This window comes from Fringilla coelebs, assembly GCF_963513975.1.
Source record: "Fringilla coelebs genome assembly, chromosome: 4".
Lineage (NCBI taxonomy): Eukaryota > Metazoa > Chordata > Aves > Passeriformes > Fringillidae > Fringilla > Fringilla coelebs.
Genome location: NC_140032.1, coordinates 54,004,257 through 54,018,560, shown reverse-complemented (window position 1 = coordinate 54,018,560; position 14,304 = coordinate 54,004,257). Strand labels below are relative to the sequence as shown.

Below are 14,304 nucleotides of genomic sequence, written 5' to 3'. Positions count from 1 at the left end.
TGGCTCCATAGGAAGTCCCAGCATCTTCACATAGGGGATGAGAGCAGCCCTGAGCAGGGCCTGCAGACAGACCCACATGGTGGGTCTGGGCTGAAAATGGGGAGAAACAAAGAGCAGGGCAAAGGGACGGGTTTCCCTAAAGGAATGCCAATACATCCCACAGGCAACAATGGTGAGAAGAGAACGCTGAATGAGCCAATGATCTCTGCTGATCACACAGGCTTCTTCAGGACAATAGCCAAGGACCTAAGGAAAGCAGAGCCGCCTCTAGGGACCAATGGACTGACTGAGGAAAACATCTGTGAAACGGTAGGGAGATTAGAAGATACTCTTTTTTTTGCCTCTTTTTCAGCAAACTGACTGTCCACATGTCTCTCACAGTCTGCCTGTCTTTGGCAGATTGAACACTTTTATTATTGCACTGGAACTTTCATGTGTTTAGCAAGATGCCCATACCCAAACAAAGAGTGCTTTGTTAACTAGGCCAACAAAAGATGGTCTTTGAGAAGTTTTATTCTATACCCTTGGTTTCAAAAACCTGCACCAAAGCTACAGAAACCAAATCAAAGCAATGAATTGCAAAACTTTCCTCTTCAAGCACATGAGCAGACCGGCTTTTCATTAAATCACTTTTCCTGTGGCCAAAAGCACACCCTAATCTGCTCCAGATACGGAAGGAGAGAAAGGACACTTCTGGTCAATGTTGTTGAATCAGTATCAGCCACTCAAAGGGTGATACCCACACTGGAGCATTCCCTGCTCCTTCCAACTCCCTCCACCCCCTTAACTACGGAAACACCTTAAGAACAAGGTGATGATTTCTGACATGAGGGAGCATGCCTGCAAGAAACCACCTACTCGATGAGCAGCAAAGTCAGACCAGGTCAGGCAGGTCAGACCAGGTCACCCTGTATTTCAAAAGGGGACAGGTAAAGGGATCTGCCCATCAATGCAGATCCTAGGGAGAAGCAGTTTCTCCTCCCACAGCCAAGTCCCAGCCCCTCAGTTCATTCAAAATGGATGCAGTTCAGCAGTTGGATCAGATATGGACTTGTGGAGTTCCCCACCAGCCCTGCTTTCCAAAATGTGCCTGCTGGCCTTTCAAAATGAGTCCCAACATTTTCTGAGTACCAGTAAGTCACAAGGTTCTCCAGGGGCTGTTCTGGCTTCTGCCATGCTCAGATGATGAGAAGCACTATCTGCTTCCAGTGGTTCTTAGGTTTTCCACAAAGGAAGGAGGCTTTTTGGTCCTGTAGGCAGGAGTGCCTGGGATTCTGGCCCCTCTGATGGTACTGATGTAAGGCAGAAGGGGAGGCTCCCTCACCACCAATGCAGTGCCCTTGGGCGTGTAGGCTCGGAGCAGCAATTCCTCTTCCGCGTGAGCCGTCACTGCCACCCAGCCTGCACAGCCAGAGAGAATACAGAAAGTGAGGAAGACAAGTCCCTAGGATCAAAACGAGGTTCTGACACAAACTGCTGCCTCCCAGAGTGGGTAAAAATCTGAGCTACCCTTGTGTGGTTGCTTGAGAAACCAAGCTCAAAGGTCATCTCCAGCCCTTTCCCGACAGAAGGCAGCACCTAAAGCCACGTTACTCTTCTCAGACACAGCTCTTTCCTGACAAACTTAAGAGGGATGGTGGGAACTACAAAAACACAAGAATGAAGCTTTCCAATCAATGGCCCTTTCCCTCTCACCTGGACAGCTGACAGTGTCACAGCTATTCCTGATGCTGTAGAACCTGTATGGCAGCCAGGGCATAAAGTATTCCAATGTTGCCATCCTGTACAAGCATGGCTGCCAATCTCTATTCTTGGAGGCTGCCACGCTTCAGCTGGACAAAGTCATGGCTGCTATGATTTTGTGTTACTGACAGTCCTTCTCTGAGCAGGGAATACAGCTTCACCCCTTCAGAGGCCACTTCCCATCAATGTTTCTAGAATGCAGACCCTGCAAAGCAAACTAATAAAGAAACATTAAATTACCTGCAGAGGAAAGCTTGATATCTGCAACTGCCTCAGTGGTACCAATTCCTTTCAGTGTAATGTCCTGAGGAACAAGTGGGGGGAACTCTTTCATTCTCTCTTCCCCACCCATGGGAACCTAAGATTAAAACACAGAGAAATTATTTAACAGTCAAGAGATTCTTCAGCATTCCTACCTCAAACTGGCAAGAAGGCACAAGAAAGAATAAAGACGTTAAACATTTGGTGGCATATTAAGAGCTGGACTGAATAATCTCCAGGAGTTAGAGTGAGGATCACATCCAGAGGAACCCTCTTGGAGGTGAGCAAAGATGGAGTGCTCACTGCAGGATGCAGCTGGTGGATCAGGCCAGCTGCCCTGATGTGAGTGACAGCACTTGCTCTCCATGTGCGGAGGAATGGAAATACCAGGACAGGGACATCTCACCCCATCTCCCATCAATCTGCAAGTGCTACACAGAACATAGCCACACCAAGGAAGAAGTCAGACCACCAAGAGATAAAGGTATGTGCAGAAGATTCAGCAGGGAAAGAATAAGAAAAGTAAATTTTTCAGCTGCAATCTGTTCTGAAACTCCAGTCTGCAGGTTTGCCATGGAAAATATCCCCACTGATGCCTGCACTTAAAGGCTGCTCAACAAGAGCCAAATATGAGTAAGCAGAGCACTGCAAATCTTATCTGCCTGAATGCTAGAAGCAGAACCTCTGCTGAAAATGCATCATCTTGAGTGCTCTTTCCTAACACACTTCAGCCACACAGTCTGCTGCAAGACTGCTCCACACTGAGCATGTCCACTCACCCACTGCACAAGTGCCAAACTCCTGATACCTGTGGATGTTCCCTGTCAGTTGTGCCCCAAACAGGGGTCCTGCCTACCTGCAGCCACAAGCTCCCCCCAGCACCTCCCCTTACCTTTAGGAACTCTTGGCCTGCATGCTTCTCATAGATGGTGTCTGCCTTACTCAGCGTAGTAACATGGACTGGCAACAGGTTAGAAGCCAAGACAGAAAACCAGGCAGGCTTTTCTCCCTGAAATAAATGCCAAAAGGATGTTAATTATGCTAAGAGAAAAGCGGCCCTGAATTGCTCTCTCCTGCCTCATTTCTTTCCTTCATGTTGAAGGAAACCTGCCTACTGGATGCCCCCGCCCTGTTTGAGAGGTCCTTGCCTCTGCCAATGACAGCTGCCAGGGTTATATAAAACTGGGATTTGAGTTTCCAGAAGAGAAGACCCACAGCTTCACCATCCTGCCTCAAAGCACCCCCAAAGCCACATTTACAGCCAGCACAGCTGCTCAGCTCAGGTAAATCATCCAAGAGACATCTTTGCTCTCATTTAATTCACAAGAATAAATTCAAGAGTGGTTATTCAGTGCAAGAGGTGATGGACATCTGGTCTGGTGCTTCTTCTCCTATCACTCTACATTTCTAACACATAGTGCTCATTCAACAGGACTTGGTTCCACCTGCTCTCAAGCTATGCTAAGCTGGTGGAGCAACTTCAGCAGGCACTCTCATCACATTTGCAGGAATAGAAAACAAGGTCAGAGAGGGGAGGGATCTCCCCAAACACTGCTAGCAGCCAGAAATAAGGGCAGGAATTCCTTCAAGTTCAAAGGTCTAAGCTGAGGCAGGAGCTTTTGTCATGACCTGAGCACAACTGTCAGCACACCGGGAGGATAGAGATACACAAGACTGATACATTGATGTGCGCTCCTGCCACACCAGCACATTTTTTACTTTAGAGAATCCTGCCCCCTCCACCTTTCTGGTTTTCTTCCAGCAGGTCAGGAGTGTCCTTATAAAGTACCAATTCAACATTTCTGTGGTGATCTTGGAAAGCAGACTGAAACAAAGGAATAGCCATACACACCCCTAAAACAGGGCAAGCTACTGAGAAAATGACCTAAGACTTATGATAATGTCTAATGTTCTTATGAAAGAAACTGCCTCTTATAGAGGAAGCATCACAGGAAGTCAACTCCACACAGTTCAATAAAGGTGTATGGCATGGGATTTCTAAAAAATTGAAAAAATTCTTAGCAGGGGGGACACACAACACATTTGAAAAATGCTTTTTACAGAAACTAAAATACACGTGCAATTAGTTGCTTCCTCAGGCAAGTTCTTCAGAGGTCTGCCAGGAAAGAAAATGTCTATGCTCTTCTCTCTTAGCAGGCAGCTTTCACAAAACACAGAAATGAGGAAAGCCAACTATTTTCCCAGTTAATTCTGACATTCTCCTCCCTCCCTCATGCCTCTCTGTATGTCATGGGAAGCACATTAAACTGGAGATGTTTGTCAGCATTCAAAAGCAGTTCCCATTATACACTATGTAATATTGCATGCTGGTACAGGTAACAAACCTTTCGAACTACCCACCCCAAGACATTCTGACTTCATGCAGTGGTTCAGTAACGGATTCATCATCTCCAAAGCTGCAATGAAAGGGTCTGGGAAAGCTACCCAGAAAGCCTTTTATGGCTGGTACTACAGTAAGAGGTGAAGCAGCTGCTCCCAAAATCCTTTCTTTCCTTACCTCTAAGTAGTCTATACGTCCCAAGGCTGCTAAAAACAACACCATTCCTGGCTTGACAATGAAGGTCCGTGGAACAATGGCATGTGATGGCAAAACCAGTTTTACTTCCTTCTCTGTTAGGAGATTCAAAACCTGCAAAATAAATTGCCATAACTCATTCCAGATGTTTCAATAGGAACAATGAATTTAGAACTGGCATTATATTGATAGAAGAAAAAGACCAATCAAAGAATGTAAAGAACATCTGACACAACAGTTCAATTCTGGTCCACACAGTAAGGGAGAAACAGGAACAATGTCCCCTGCCAAAATCTGCCACAGACAATCTGCTTGTCCTCCACTCAGACTGAACATTGCCTGCCACACAATCTCAAATTACCAAACCAGGTCATCTCTAAGCTGATGTCAGTCTTTACACTGGCTATCAGAGACCAAAGTGCAGCTTAGTAAAATAGGTTATGGTCTGACAAATACATCACTAGAAAACCAGGAGTCTTCCTAGTGTTCATGAAAGCAGCACCTGCACTTGAGGTCTAAAGTCTCACCACAGTCCTTGCACTCATTCTCTTCAGAACCTTCCTGTCTGCCTGTACTAATAAATCTTCCCCAGAAGATGACCTGCAGTTCTGCACAGGTCATTAAAAAGACCAAAAATCAAAACATGCCTGTTTTAGACATGCACTTTGTCAGCACTGGCTTCGGTAGGGCATTGCTCGGGCATTGCTCTACTCTCTGCTGACAACAGCCTGACATATTGGAGCCATAGCAGCAACACTGCAGATGCTCCTAGCTTCACGAGAAGGTTTTCTCTAAGATGTGGTTTGGTCATACAGCTCTGGTTATCCTCCTAAGCTCCACCCTCTTCCGTAGGCTGGGAGAGCTGAAAAAGTGTCAGCTCCATTGGGTGATGCTGGTGTGAACTTGCTAAGAGCATTCCTGCTTACTTCCCTTGGTTCAGAGGTTGTGGCAGCTTGGCAGTGCAGCCCAGCAGCTCTTTTGCAAAGCTGGCAGTATTGCACTACTGAGAAATGCAACAGCATTACCACATGAACCCCTCTTGAGTAAATACAAACCTTATCTTAACACAATTCCCAAGCTAAGAGAATCTTAATGCCAGGACTACGGCAGAAGCACTCTCCCACAGGCACAGCTAAGGCAGAACAGCCCTCCCAAACCCTGTCACCCCAAAACACAGCACCACAGAGTACCTACACAGTCTTCCTTTACAATTCCTGGAGTGTCAAAACACCACCGAGCATCCTTCACTTCGTTGTGAGTGAACTCCTCCCTTTCCTCAAGCTTCTTAGGGGCATCTCTAGGATCTTCATCCATGCTGTAAGAGAGTGTGTCAGGGTCGAAGTCAATCTCAGCATTAGACTTCTGCTGTTGAAATGTTCTTCCAACTCTTCCTGGATTAAAATGAAAGGTTTTCCTGGTAATTTACTTATTAACTTTCTTTCCTTCAATCAAACATCTGCCCCTTTCATGGCTTAAAAGAGATACACATGAGTAGTATAAAGATGATAAAGACACTATGTGGCTTGAAATTTGTTTGTTCAAAAGACAGAATGCTAAGAAATCCCTTCTATAATTCTTGCTTACCACTTATGCCCCAAAATCCCAGTAGGGACCAGATCACAGACACTCAGTTATTTCCAATTTATGGTAAAGCAGACTGCCTTCTATTTTCAGTGCCTCAGATTGCCAAACACAGAATTATATGAAAATCCAGAGCTATCTTCTGGCACCCCTCCTCTTTTGAATACATACTAAAATGATGTACAGCCCCTGTAACCTGCAGCCCAAATGTGATTATTTAAAATTAAATTTATTTTCTTTATTTGGGAACAAAAGATGGCCCATACTTGCAATATGATATCCTTGCAAGCTACTAAGCTATCAGAATTTGCCAGCCTTCTTCAGAGAGGAGATGCATTGCACAGAGGAACCTTCTTCTACTACAGCAGCTGACAGGTATTCAAAAGTACCAATAATGCTGCTTACAGAGGAGATAGAAGTCTTGTCCCCATTAATCTGGGACCAAACACTGGTCAAAATAATTTAACCTTTGTGTAATGCAGTGTTTGCATTAGGGGCAGGAAGGTAACACCTTTACTCACCCACTAGGTAACCTTGCTTTTTAAGTTGATTAAGGTACTTTTTTTCTTCACTGCTTAACTGATCTTCTGTTTTTGTTGCCTCTTCTTTTAGCCTCTCCTGCCTTCGGAATATCCTGTCACACGTAGGGTTAATAATTGGAAATTTCAACAGGTTCAGTGTTGTTCCTGGAAAAACAAACAGAAGGCACTTTTGGATCTCTGACTACCTGATACACTTCAGCTCTGAGGAACAAGATTATAAAAAACTGTTTCTCTAACTTTTTGGTGAAGCTCAGTCACACAAAGTCACAGGTAGAACTACAACTGCTCTCATAAAGTACCAGCCTCCCGTGGGAACTCAGCACATCACTCTGCATGTCCAGAGCTACTGAGAGAACCCTTGGGGGGCTTGGAGGTCCTGGAATGTTGCCAAAAGCGCCTGGTGGCTTGACTTTGACCCTTCTAGGGATGTGCCACCTGTGTATTGAGGACATGGGAGTCACTCGGGTTTGAATGCTGCAGGAATGATATATTTACAGGGTAAAATAGAGACTTTAGGGCTTTGGTACAAGGGGGTTATGGAGACAAGATGGAGGAATCGGGGCCTGTCTCGTGGTTCTTCTTTCTTCTTCTTGTCATCCATCTTCTCTGTGATGTTGGCACTTGTGGATTGGTTCATGGTGAAGGTGCACTTGTTAATAAGGGTGAAAGGTATTGGGGATAAAAGGTAAATATGTTATACGTAGTTTTTACTATAAAAAGACACGGCCGCCCCGTGGGCGGTCAGAGTGCCTTTGGTTGCCTTGCTGGTCAGATCCCGGCTGGGCAGAGAGAAAATTGTGTAGATAAGAAATAATAAACAAATCTGAAGACTAAAAACCAAAGAGTCCGGACTCGTCCTTTGAAGCCCGGCCTGCAACAGAACCATCCTGCGCGTGTCTGGGCAGAGACAGACAGCTGACCGGACACCTGGCATTCCCTGAGTGGGCTCGAGGGTGGGCTGCAAGAGCTGGGCTGCAAGAAGAGCTGACACTTGGCGGTCCAGAAGCGGGCAGCTCCCAGGTGGGCAGTTCCCGGAGCTGGACTTGTTCCCAGGACAGCACTGATAACTCCTTGGGAAGGCAGCCAGAAAATCTGAAGAAGCAGCAGCCACTGAGAACATCGCAGTCCACTTCTGGCAAAGAGAGCTCTTATCAGAACAGCCTGGACTGGAATCAGGAAGGCGCCTCTGAATCCATCTCCTGCGACCTGCTGGACGGGAATCTGGAGCCTTCGGACTGCTCTGACGACACAAATTTGGTGAGGTCAAAAATTAAGAACATGGGGAACACATATTCACAGGAGCAATTAGAGATTCTGTCAGTCTTACAAGGCATGGCAGAGGCGCACACAGAGGGGATTTCTAAGAAAGAGCTTAAGGATTTATTCTTGTGGGTGAGATTTAATTACCCATCTTCAGAGATCTGTCTGTTGTTTGAAGTGGGTTTCTGGCAGGAAGTTAATAGACATATATATCTCTTAGCTACAATAAAGGATGAGACGGCCTTTAAATTGCTGTTTCCGGCAAGGACCATGTTAGAGGCTATCTCAGCTAAATCTCAGAGGTTAGCCAGGCAATCACTTGTTACAAATGCCACAGGGGCAGGGGGAGGAGAGCAAGGCTCAAAGCAGAGATTGGCTCTAGTCCAAATTGGCCCGGGGGAGACAGCTCCCGAGGAAGGGGAGCAGGGAGGAGCATCACTGCCTCCAGTCCCACCACCCCAAAAATCCAAGAAACTTCCAAAACGCCCTGAAACCCCAAAAACTGCGGGGAGTTCAGGCTCCAGCTCAGACACAGACACAATCCTACTCCCAGATGAATTAAGGTTTTCGCCCAGCGAGACTGAGGAGTCAGGACGTCCCATAGGGGCGGTCCCTTCCAGTCCAAAAAAGCCAGAGTGAGACAGGATGGGAAAAGCGGCAGAGTCAGAAAGGGGGGTCGAAGGGGGATCAGAGGGGAGGGGGAAAACGCTTTCTCGCGGCGGGCGCGGCTGCGCGGCAGCGGTGGTTGGCGGGGGGAGCGCGGAGGCGGTGGGGGACGCGAGTTTTGGTTCGTATTTTGCAAGTGAAACACCGGGGGCGGTGACAAGCTCGGCTGGCGTGGTGCCAAAAAAGCATGTGCGGGGTGGGACTCGCAGGACGTCCAGGAAGAGCTCTCAAGCTATAGTGTCCACATCAGACGCGGGCAGTAAGCTCAGAGCAGCTGCAGGGCCCCAAGCAGCACCCGTGGGCAGGCGTAGGGGACGTGCGGGAATGGTGCAGGACCCAGAACTCGGGACGCAGCGATCCGCTCACATCGCAGAGCGAATGCAGGCATAGGCAAGGCGAGGGCTGCATGCTAGGGCAGGGGGCGTGGATACAGCGTCAGAGGAGGAGGAGAGGGAGTCAGAACAGACACTAGGGAGGAGACATCAGAGGCAGAGTGGGAGGGAGACAGTGATGTCAGTCTAGGGGAGACATGAGAGCGAGCATGAGCAGAAAGTGCGGATGGAGCGCGGTTGGGGGCGGGCCCGATCCCCTGTGGCGTCTCAGGCGAGGAGGGGCGGTGCTCGAGGTTCCACATCCCGGGGCTCCACCCCCTCTCCGGTTCCAGTTCCCTCGATCCCAATCCCTGTGGTTCAAACCTCTCACACCTCAGAAAGGCATTAACGTATTCAACCTCCATTGTTAGGTCAGTCAAAATTCACGCAAACTCGGTTCCAACAACCACCAATGCTGCACTCAGCCGAAACAACTGAGGAGCCAATCGAGTTCGTGACGTCATCACGGTCGCCCAGGCAGATGACAGCGCCACCTTGTGGGGGGATGACCACACTGCAGGACAGATTGGACCTGGCCGGCAGAGCCAGAGCGCCGTCTCGTGGCGAGACTGCAACGATGCAGTTTTTTCCAACGGCATATAAAAAGAAAACCACATCAAAGAAAGCAACAACACAACAAATGAGTCATCCGTCGACTTCGGAATTTCATGAAATTGAAGACACATCACATGAAGCACAATTACAAGGAGAAGACATGATACAAATCACAGCATCGAAGGGAATTCCGGTATGGATGCTTCCAGCAGTAGAAGCAGCAAAGAGCTTTCTGCGTTCATTTGATACAGCAATGAAGATACAGTCACAAGAATTTCATATCCCTTTTTCGGACTTGGGAGCGAGGCCAAAAACCTCAAGGCAAAGAATGAGGACCAAGGAATCACCAATGACCTCCACGACTCCACTGTGCATGCTGTTACCAATGGGGTTTCCAGAGGAGGAAGAACAACAGCCAGTGAAGACGATGGATTGGAAACGCATCAGGAAAGAGTTGTCCAAAGAGAAGGATTTGCTACAAGGAGCAGGGGATCTGACAACGCCAGTGACATATGATGCACAGGACCAGAATCAAAGGTGGGAAAGGATGGGTGCTGACGAAATCAAAGACTTAGCAAAGGCCATTCAGAATAATGGGCTGAATTCACAATATTTCAAACAACTCCTGACAGAGGCATTTAATATGTATGACCTCACACCATATGACATTCGAAGCCTTGTGTCAATGATCCTCACAGACATACAGAATCTCATCTGGGAAAGAAGATGGCGAAGATATCTTGCAGAGCTGAGGAACAGCTATCAAGGTGGGCCAAACGCGAACCTCACCGAGGCACAGTTAGCAGGAGATCCTCCAGACGACAATCCAGCGGAGCAAGCAGCACGACTCCCAAGACGAGTGTTGAATGACATCAAGGAAGCGGCGCGAAGAGCGATCCTGCAGATTGCTCCGGCAAGAGTTTCAGATGTTTCATTCTCACGCATCAAGCAAGGTCCCACAGAACCATTTTCATCATTCATAGATCGACTCTCGCAAGCTGTGGATCGGCAGGTGACAAACAAAGACATGAAACAACCTCTCATGGAAAGTCTAGCCTTCCACAATGCCAACCCAGACTGCCAACGGGTCATCACTGCAATGCCAGGACGACCATCCTTGGCAGAGATGGTGGAGGCATGCAGCAGGGTGGGAACACCTCAGCATATTGCGTCAATCGTGAGGGACGAGCTGAGAGGAGAATGGGAAGAACAGATGAAGGGACACTCGGGAAAACAGTCGGAAGAAAAGGTGCTGGAGAAAATGCTTCAACAGCAAAATGAAGCAATAGAAAAAGTTCTTGCAACCATCCAGAAAAAGAACAATCCATCAGGAGGACAATGCTACAAGTGTGGGGCATTTGGACACAGGAAGAAGAATTGTCCACAGGCGCATGCACAAGTGCAGGCACCAACACCGCAAAAACCACTCTGTGAACGGTGCGGAAGAGGAAGGCACTCTGCAAAAGAATGCTATTCTCAGACGGACGTGGAAGGGAATCCTTTACCGTATCCAGGAAAAGGAGGGCACCCACGAATCGCCAGCGTGCCACGGCACAAGTGATGGCTATGGCACAAGAGCAACCAGGACAATCATTGAAAGAACACATCACACCCTGAAATCCCTTTAGGATAGACAGAAAAGGGGGAGGCAGAGGCGACACCTCACATGAAATTAAACAAAACGTTATATGTGTTGAATTTTTTTAACAGTTCATCTTCAGAGCCCAATCCACCAATCTTGAGACATTTTTCAAATAGCTCTCAGGCAAAACTAAGGGAGAATCCTTTGGTTTTGATCAGAAACCCAGAGTCAGGACAAATAGAGGGTGCTTTCAGACTAATCGCCTGGGACAAGGGTTTCACTTGTGTTTCCACAGGGTGAGGTTTGAAGTGGGGGTTGGCACGGCACGTGAAGCCATTTTGGACACAAGAACAAGAGAGCACTGATCCCAGAAAGAGAGAGACGAGCACTCAAGACAGAAGAGGCTCAAGCTGCAAGCAACAACTCGGAAGCAACAAAAGAATAAGGACTTTGGGGGTTTTCCTTTGGGGTTTCATGTGAAAAGATAGTAATGTTTTTTCACAAAGGTGAAACTTGGTTAATTTTTTTGACCTTTCTCCTTTATGGAGAGAGCTTTTAAGAATAGGGTTTGATATTTTAATAGTTCTCATAGTCCTCATGCTTTTTGTACCGTGCATCCTTTTATGTGTACGGCATGTCATGAGTCCAGTTGCAAAAGAGGTGCTTTTTGTGCAAACAGATGGGGGAGATGTGGAAATTCAGCACATCACTCCGGATGTCCAGAGCTACCGAGAGAACCCTTGGGGGGGCTCGGAGGTCCTGGAATGTTGCCAAAAGCACCTGGTGGCTTGACTTTGACCCTTCTAGGGATGTGCCACCTGTGTATTGAGGACATGGGAGTCACTCGGGTTTGAATGCTGCAGGAATGATATATTTACAGGGTAAAATAGAGATTTTAGGGCTTTGGTACAAGGGGGTTATGGAGACAAGATGGAGGAATCAGGGCCTGTCTCGTGGTTCTTCTTTCTTCTTCTTGTCATCCATCTTCTCTGTGATGTTGGCACTTGTGGATTGGTTCATAGTGAAGGTGCACTTGTTAATAAGGGTGAAAGGTATTGGGGATAAAAGGTAAATATGTTATACGTAGTTTTTACTATAAAAAGACACGGCCGCCCTGTGGGCGGTCAGAGTGCCTTTGGCTGCCTTGCTGGTCAGATCCCAGCTGGGCAGAGAGAAAATTGTGTAGATAAGAAATAATAAACAAATCCGAAGACAAAAAACCAAAGAGTCCAGACTCGTCCTTTGAAGCCCGGCCTGCAACAGAACCACCCTGCGTGTGTCTGGGCAGAGACCGACAGCCGACCGGACAGCCTCCCAACTTGGGGAAACAAAACCAAGCCATTCACCTGCTTAAGACCTGTTCTCACCTATAGTTTGAATAAAAGGGTCTCAAAGGCGAGTGGTGCCGAGGCTGACTTAGTACACCCCATTCAAGCCTCAACTCCAGGCAGTTTGGTTTGTCCTACAGATGCTCTCCACTGAACCTCCCAGCCTCTCCTGACTGGAGGACACCTCTAATGGATAGGGACAGGCAAGGCATGCACATCAGGTGCCATCCTAACTGGCAGGGGTGTACACAGACCCATGCTGGTTTAACAAGCCTCTTAGTGCTACAGGATGTGCAGTACACTCAGCACATGCATCCCACTCCTGCTGCCCCCTGTGAGGAATCACAGAATCAATTAGGCTGGAAAAGACCTCACCACGTCACCTCATCACCACGTTGACTAGACCATGGCACTGAGTGCCACATTCAGGCACAGCGACTCAATCATCTCCCTAGGCAATCCATTTCAATGTGTAATTACCCTTTTGGTGAAGAAATTCCTGCTAATGTCCAACCCAAAGCTGCCCTACTGCATCTTGAGGCTATGTCCCCTTCTCCTGTCACTGGCTGCCTCGGAGAAGAGACTAACTCCCACCTGGCTAGAACTTCCTTTGGGTAGATGCAGAAAGTGGTAACATCTCCCAAAGCCCCTTTTCACCGGGTTAAACACTTCAGCTCACTTCACTTCACCTCGTGGGTGAAAATGTGAAGCACGGTACACCTCTAGAGCTTGCTGCCCACCATGGAGGTGCTCAGGGTGGCACGTACTGCTTTGGTGATAGGTCCTCCTGCTGCAAGGGTGATCGAGAGCAGCACACAGCTCCCTGTTTTCTGCACACCCCACATCACCCATTACCCGTGATACAAAGGGCCGAGCAGTGCACTGACCTGGCCACGGGGACACGGTGGCTCTGTCGATGATGTCGGGGGCGCGGGACTTGCAGTAATCGGAGCGCAGCAGGGTGTTGAAGAGCGTGGACTTGCCGGAGTTGGTGGCGCCCAGCAGGTAGACATCGCCGGCGCACTTCCAGGAGCGCTGCAGCCGGCTGACCAGCCCCTCCACGCCGTAGCCGGTCTTGGCGCTCACCAGGCGGATGTCCACCAGCGCGGGTCCCCGCAGCCCGGCCCGGGCGCAGGCCGCCGCCACCCGCTGCCGCAGCCGCCCCAAGTGCCCGCGGCAGTCTGCGGGCAGCAAGTCCACCTTGTTGCCCACCACCAGCACGCCGGCGGCGGGCACGCCGGGGCCCAGCAGCGCCGGCAGCTGCGGCAGCACCGGGTCAGGCAGCTCCATCAAGTCGAGCACGTAGAGCAGCAGCGGCCCTCGGCCGTGGCGCGGCGGGCGGCGCAGGGCCGCGCTCACCACGCGGCGGTGCTCGTCGGGCGGCAGCCGCAGCCGCAGGGCGCTGCCGTGGTGCGCCAGCGCCCAGCACCGCTGGCACACGGCGCCGCGCAGCCCCGCGGGGCCCTCGGACACGAGGCTGCGGTACCGCTCGGCCGGCACGAAGCCCGGCGCGCCGCCGTCGCCGCACTGCAGCTCGGCCCCGCAGCCCGAGCAGCTCGCGCCGCTCGGCGGCACCGACGGGTCGGACAGGCTCGGCACTGCCGCCGCCGCGCCCCGCTCCTGCCGCGGCTTCAGCTTCAGCTCCCGCTCCCGGCGCGGCTTCAGCTCCCGCTCCCGGCGCAGCGCCGCCGCCGCCCTCTCAGCCGCGTCCGGCTCGTACTCGAGGAAGACGAAGCGCTCCTGCTCCTCGCCATGGCCCGCCGCCGCCGCCCGGCACGGCCGCAACGGGGCGCGGAGCGGGGCACGGGCCAGGCGGGTCAGGAGTGCGGGGCCCAGGCGCAGCATGGCGGCGCCGCCACACCGCGGGGCGCACGCGCCT

General features: G+C 49.8%; 1 protein-coding gene across 1 annotated transcript; it reads right to left on the bottom strand.

Annotated features, from left to right (window-relative positions):
- Nucleotides 1–276: 276 nt before the first annotated feature.
- On the bottom strand, nt 277–14,276 carry NOA1 (nitric oxide associated 1). Its single transcript, XM_084203992.1, has 7 exons — nt 13,313–14,276; nt 6,643–6,807; nt 5,735–5,931; nt 4,523–4,654; nt 2,897–3,013; nt 1,984–2,101; nt 277–1,401 (listed from the first exon to the last, which is right to left on the bottom strand). Exons 1-7 carry the CDS (start codon nt 14,268–14,270, stop codon nt 1,196–1,198), a joined length of 1,893 nt encoding a protein of 630 aa, XP_084060118.1. The 5' UTR covers nt 14,271–14,276; the 3' UTR covers nt 277–1,195.
- Nucleotides 14,277–14,304: the final 28 nt, after the last annotated feature.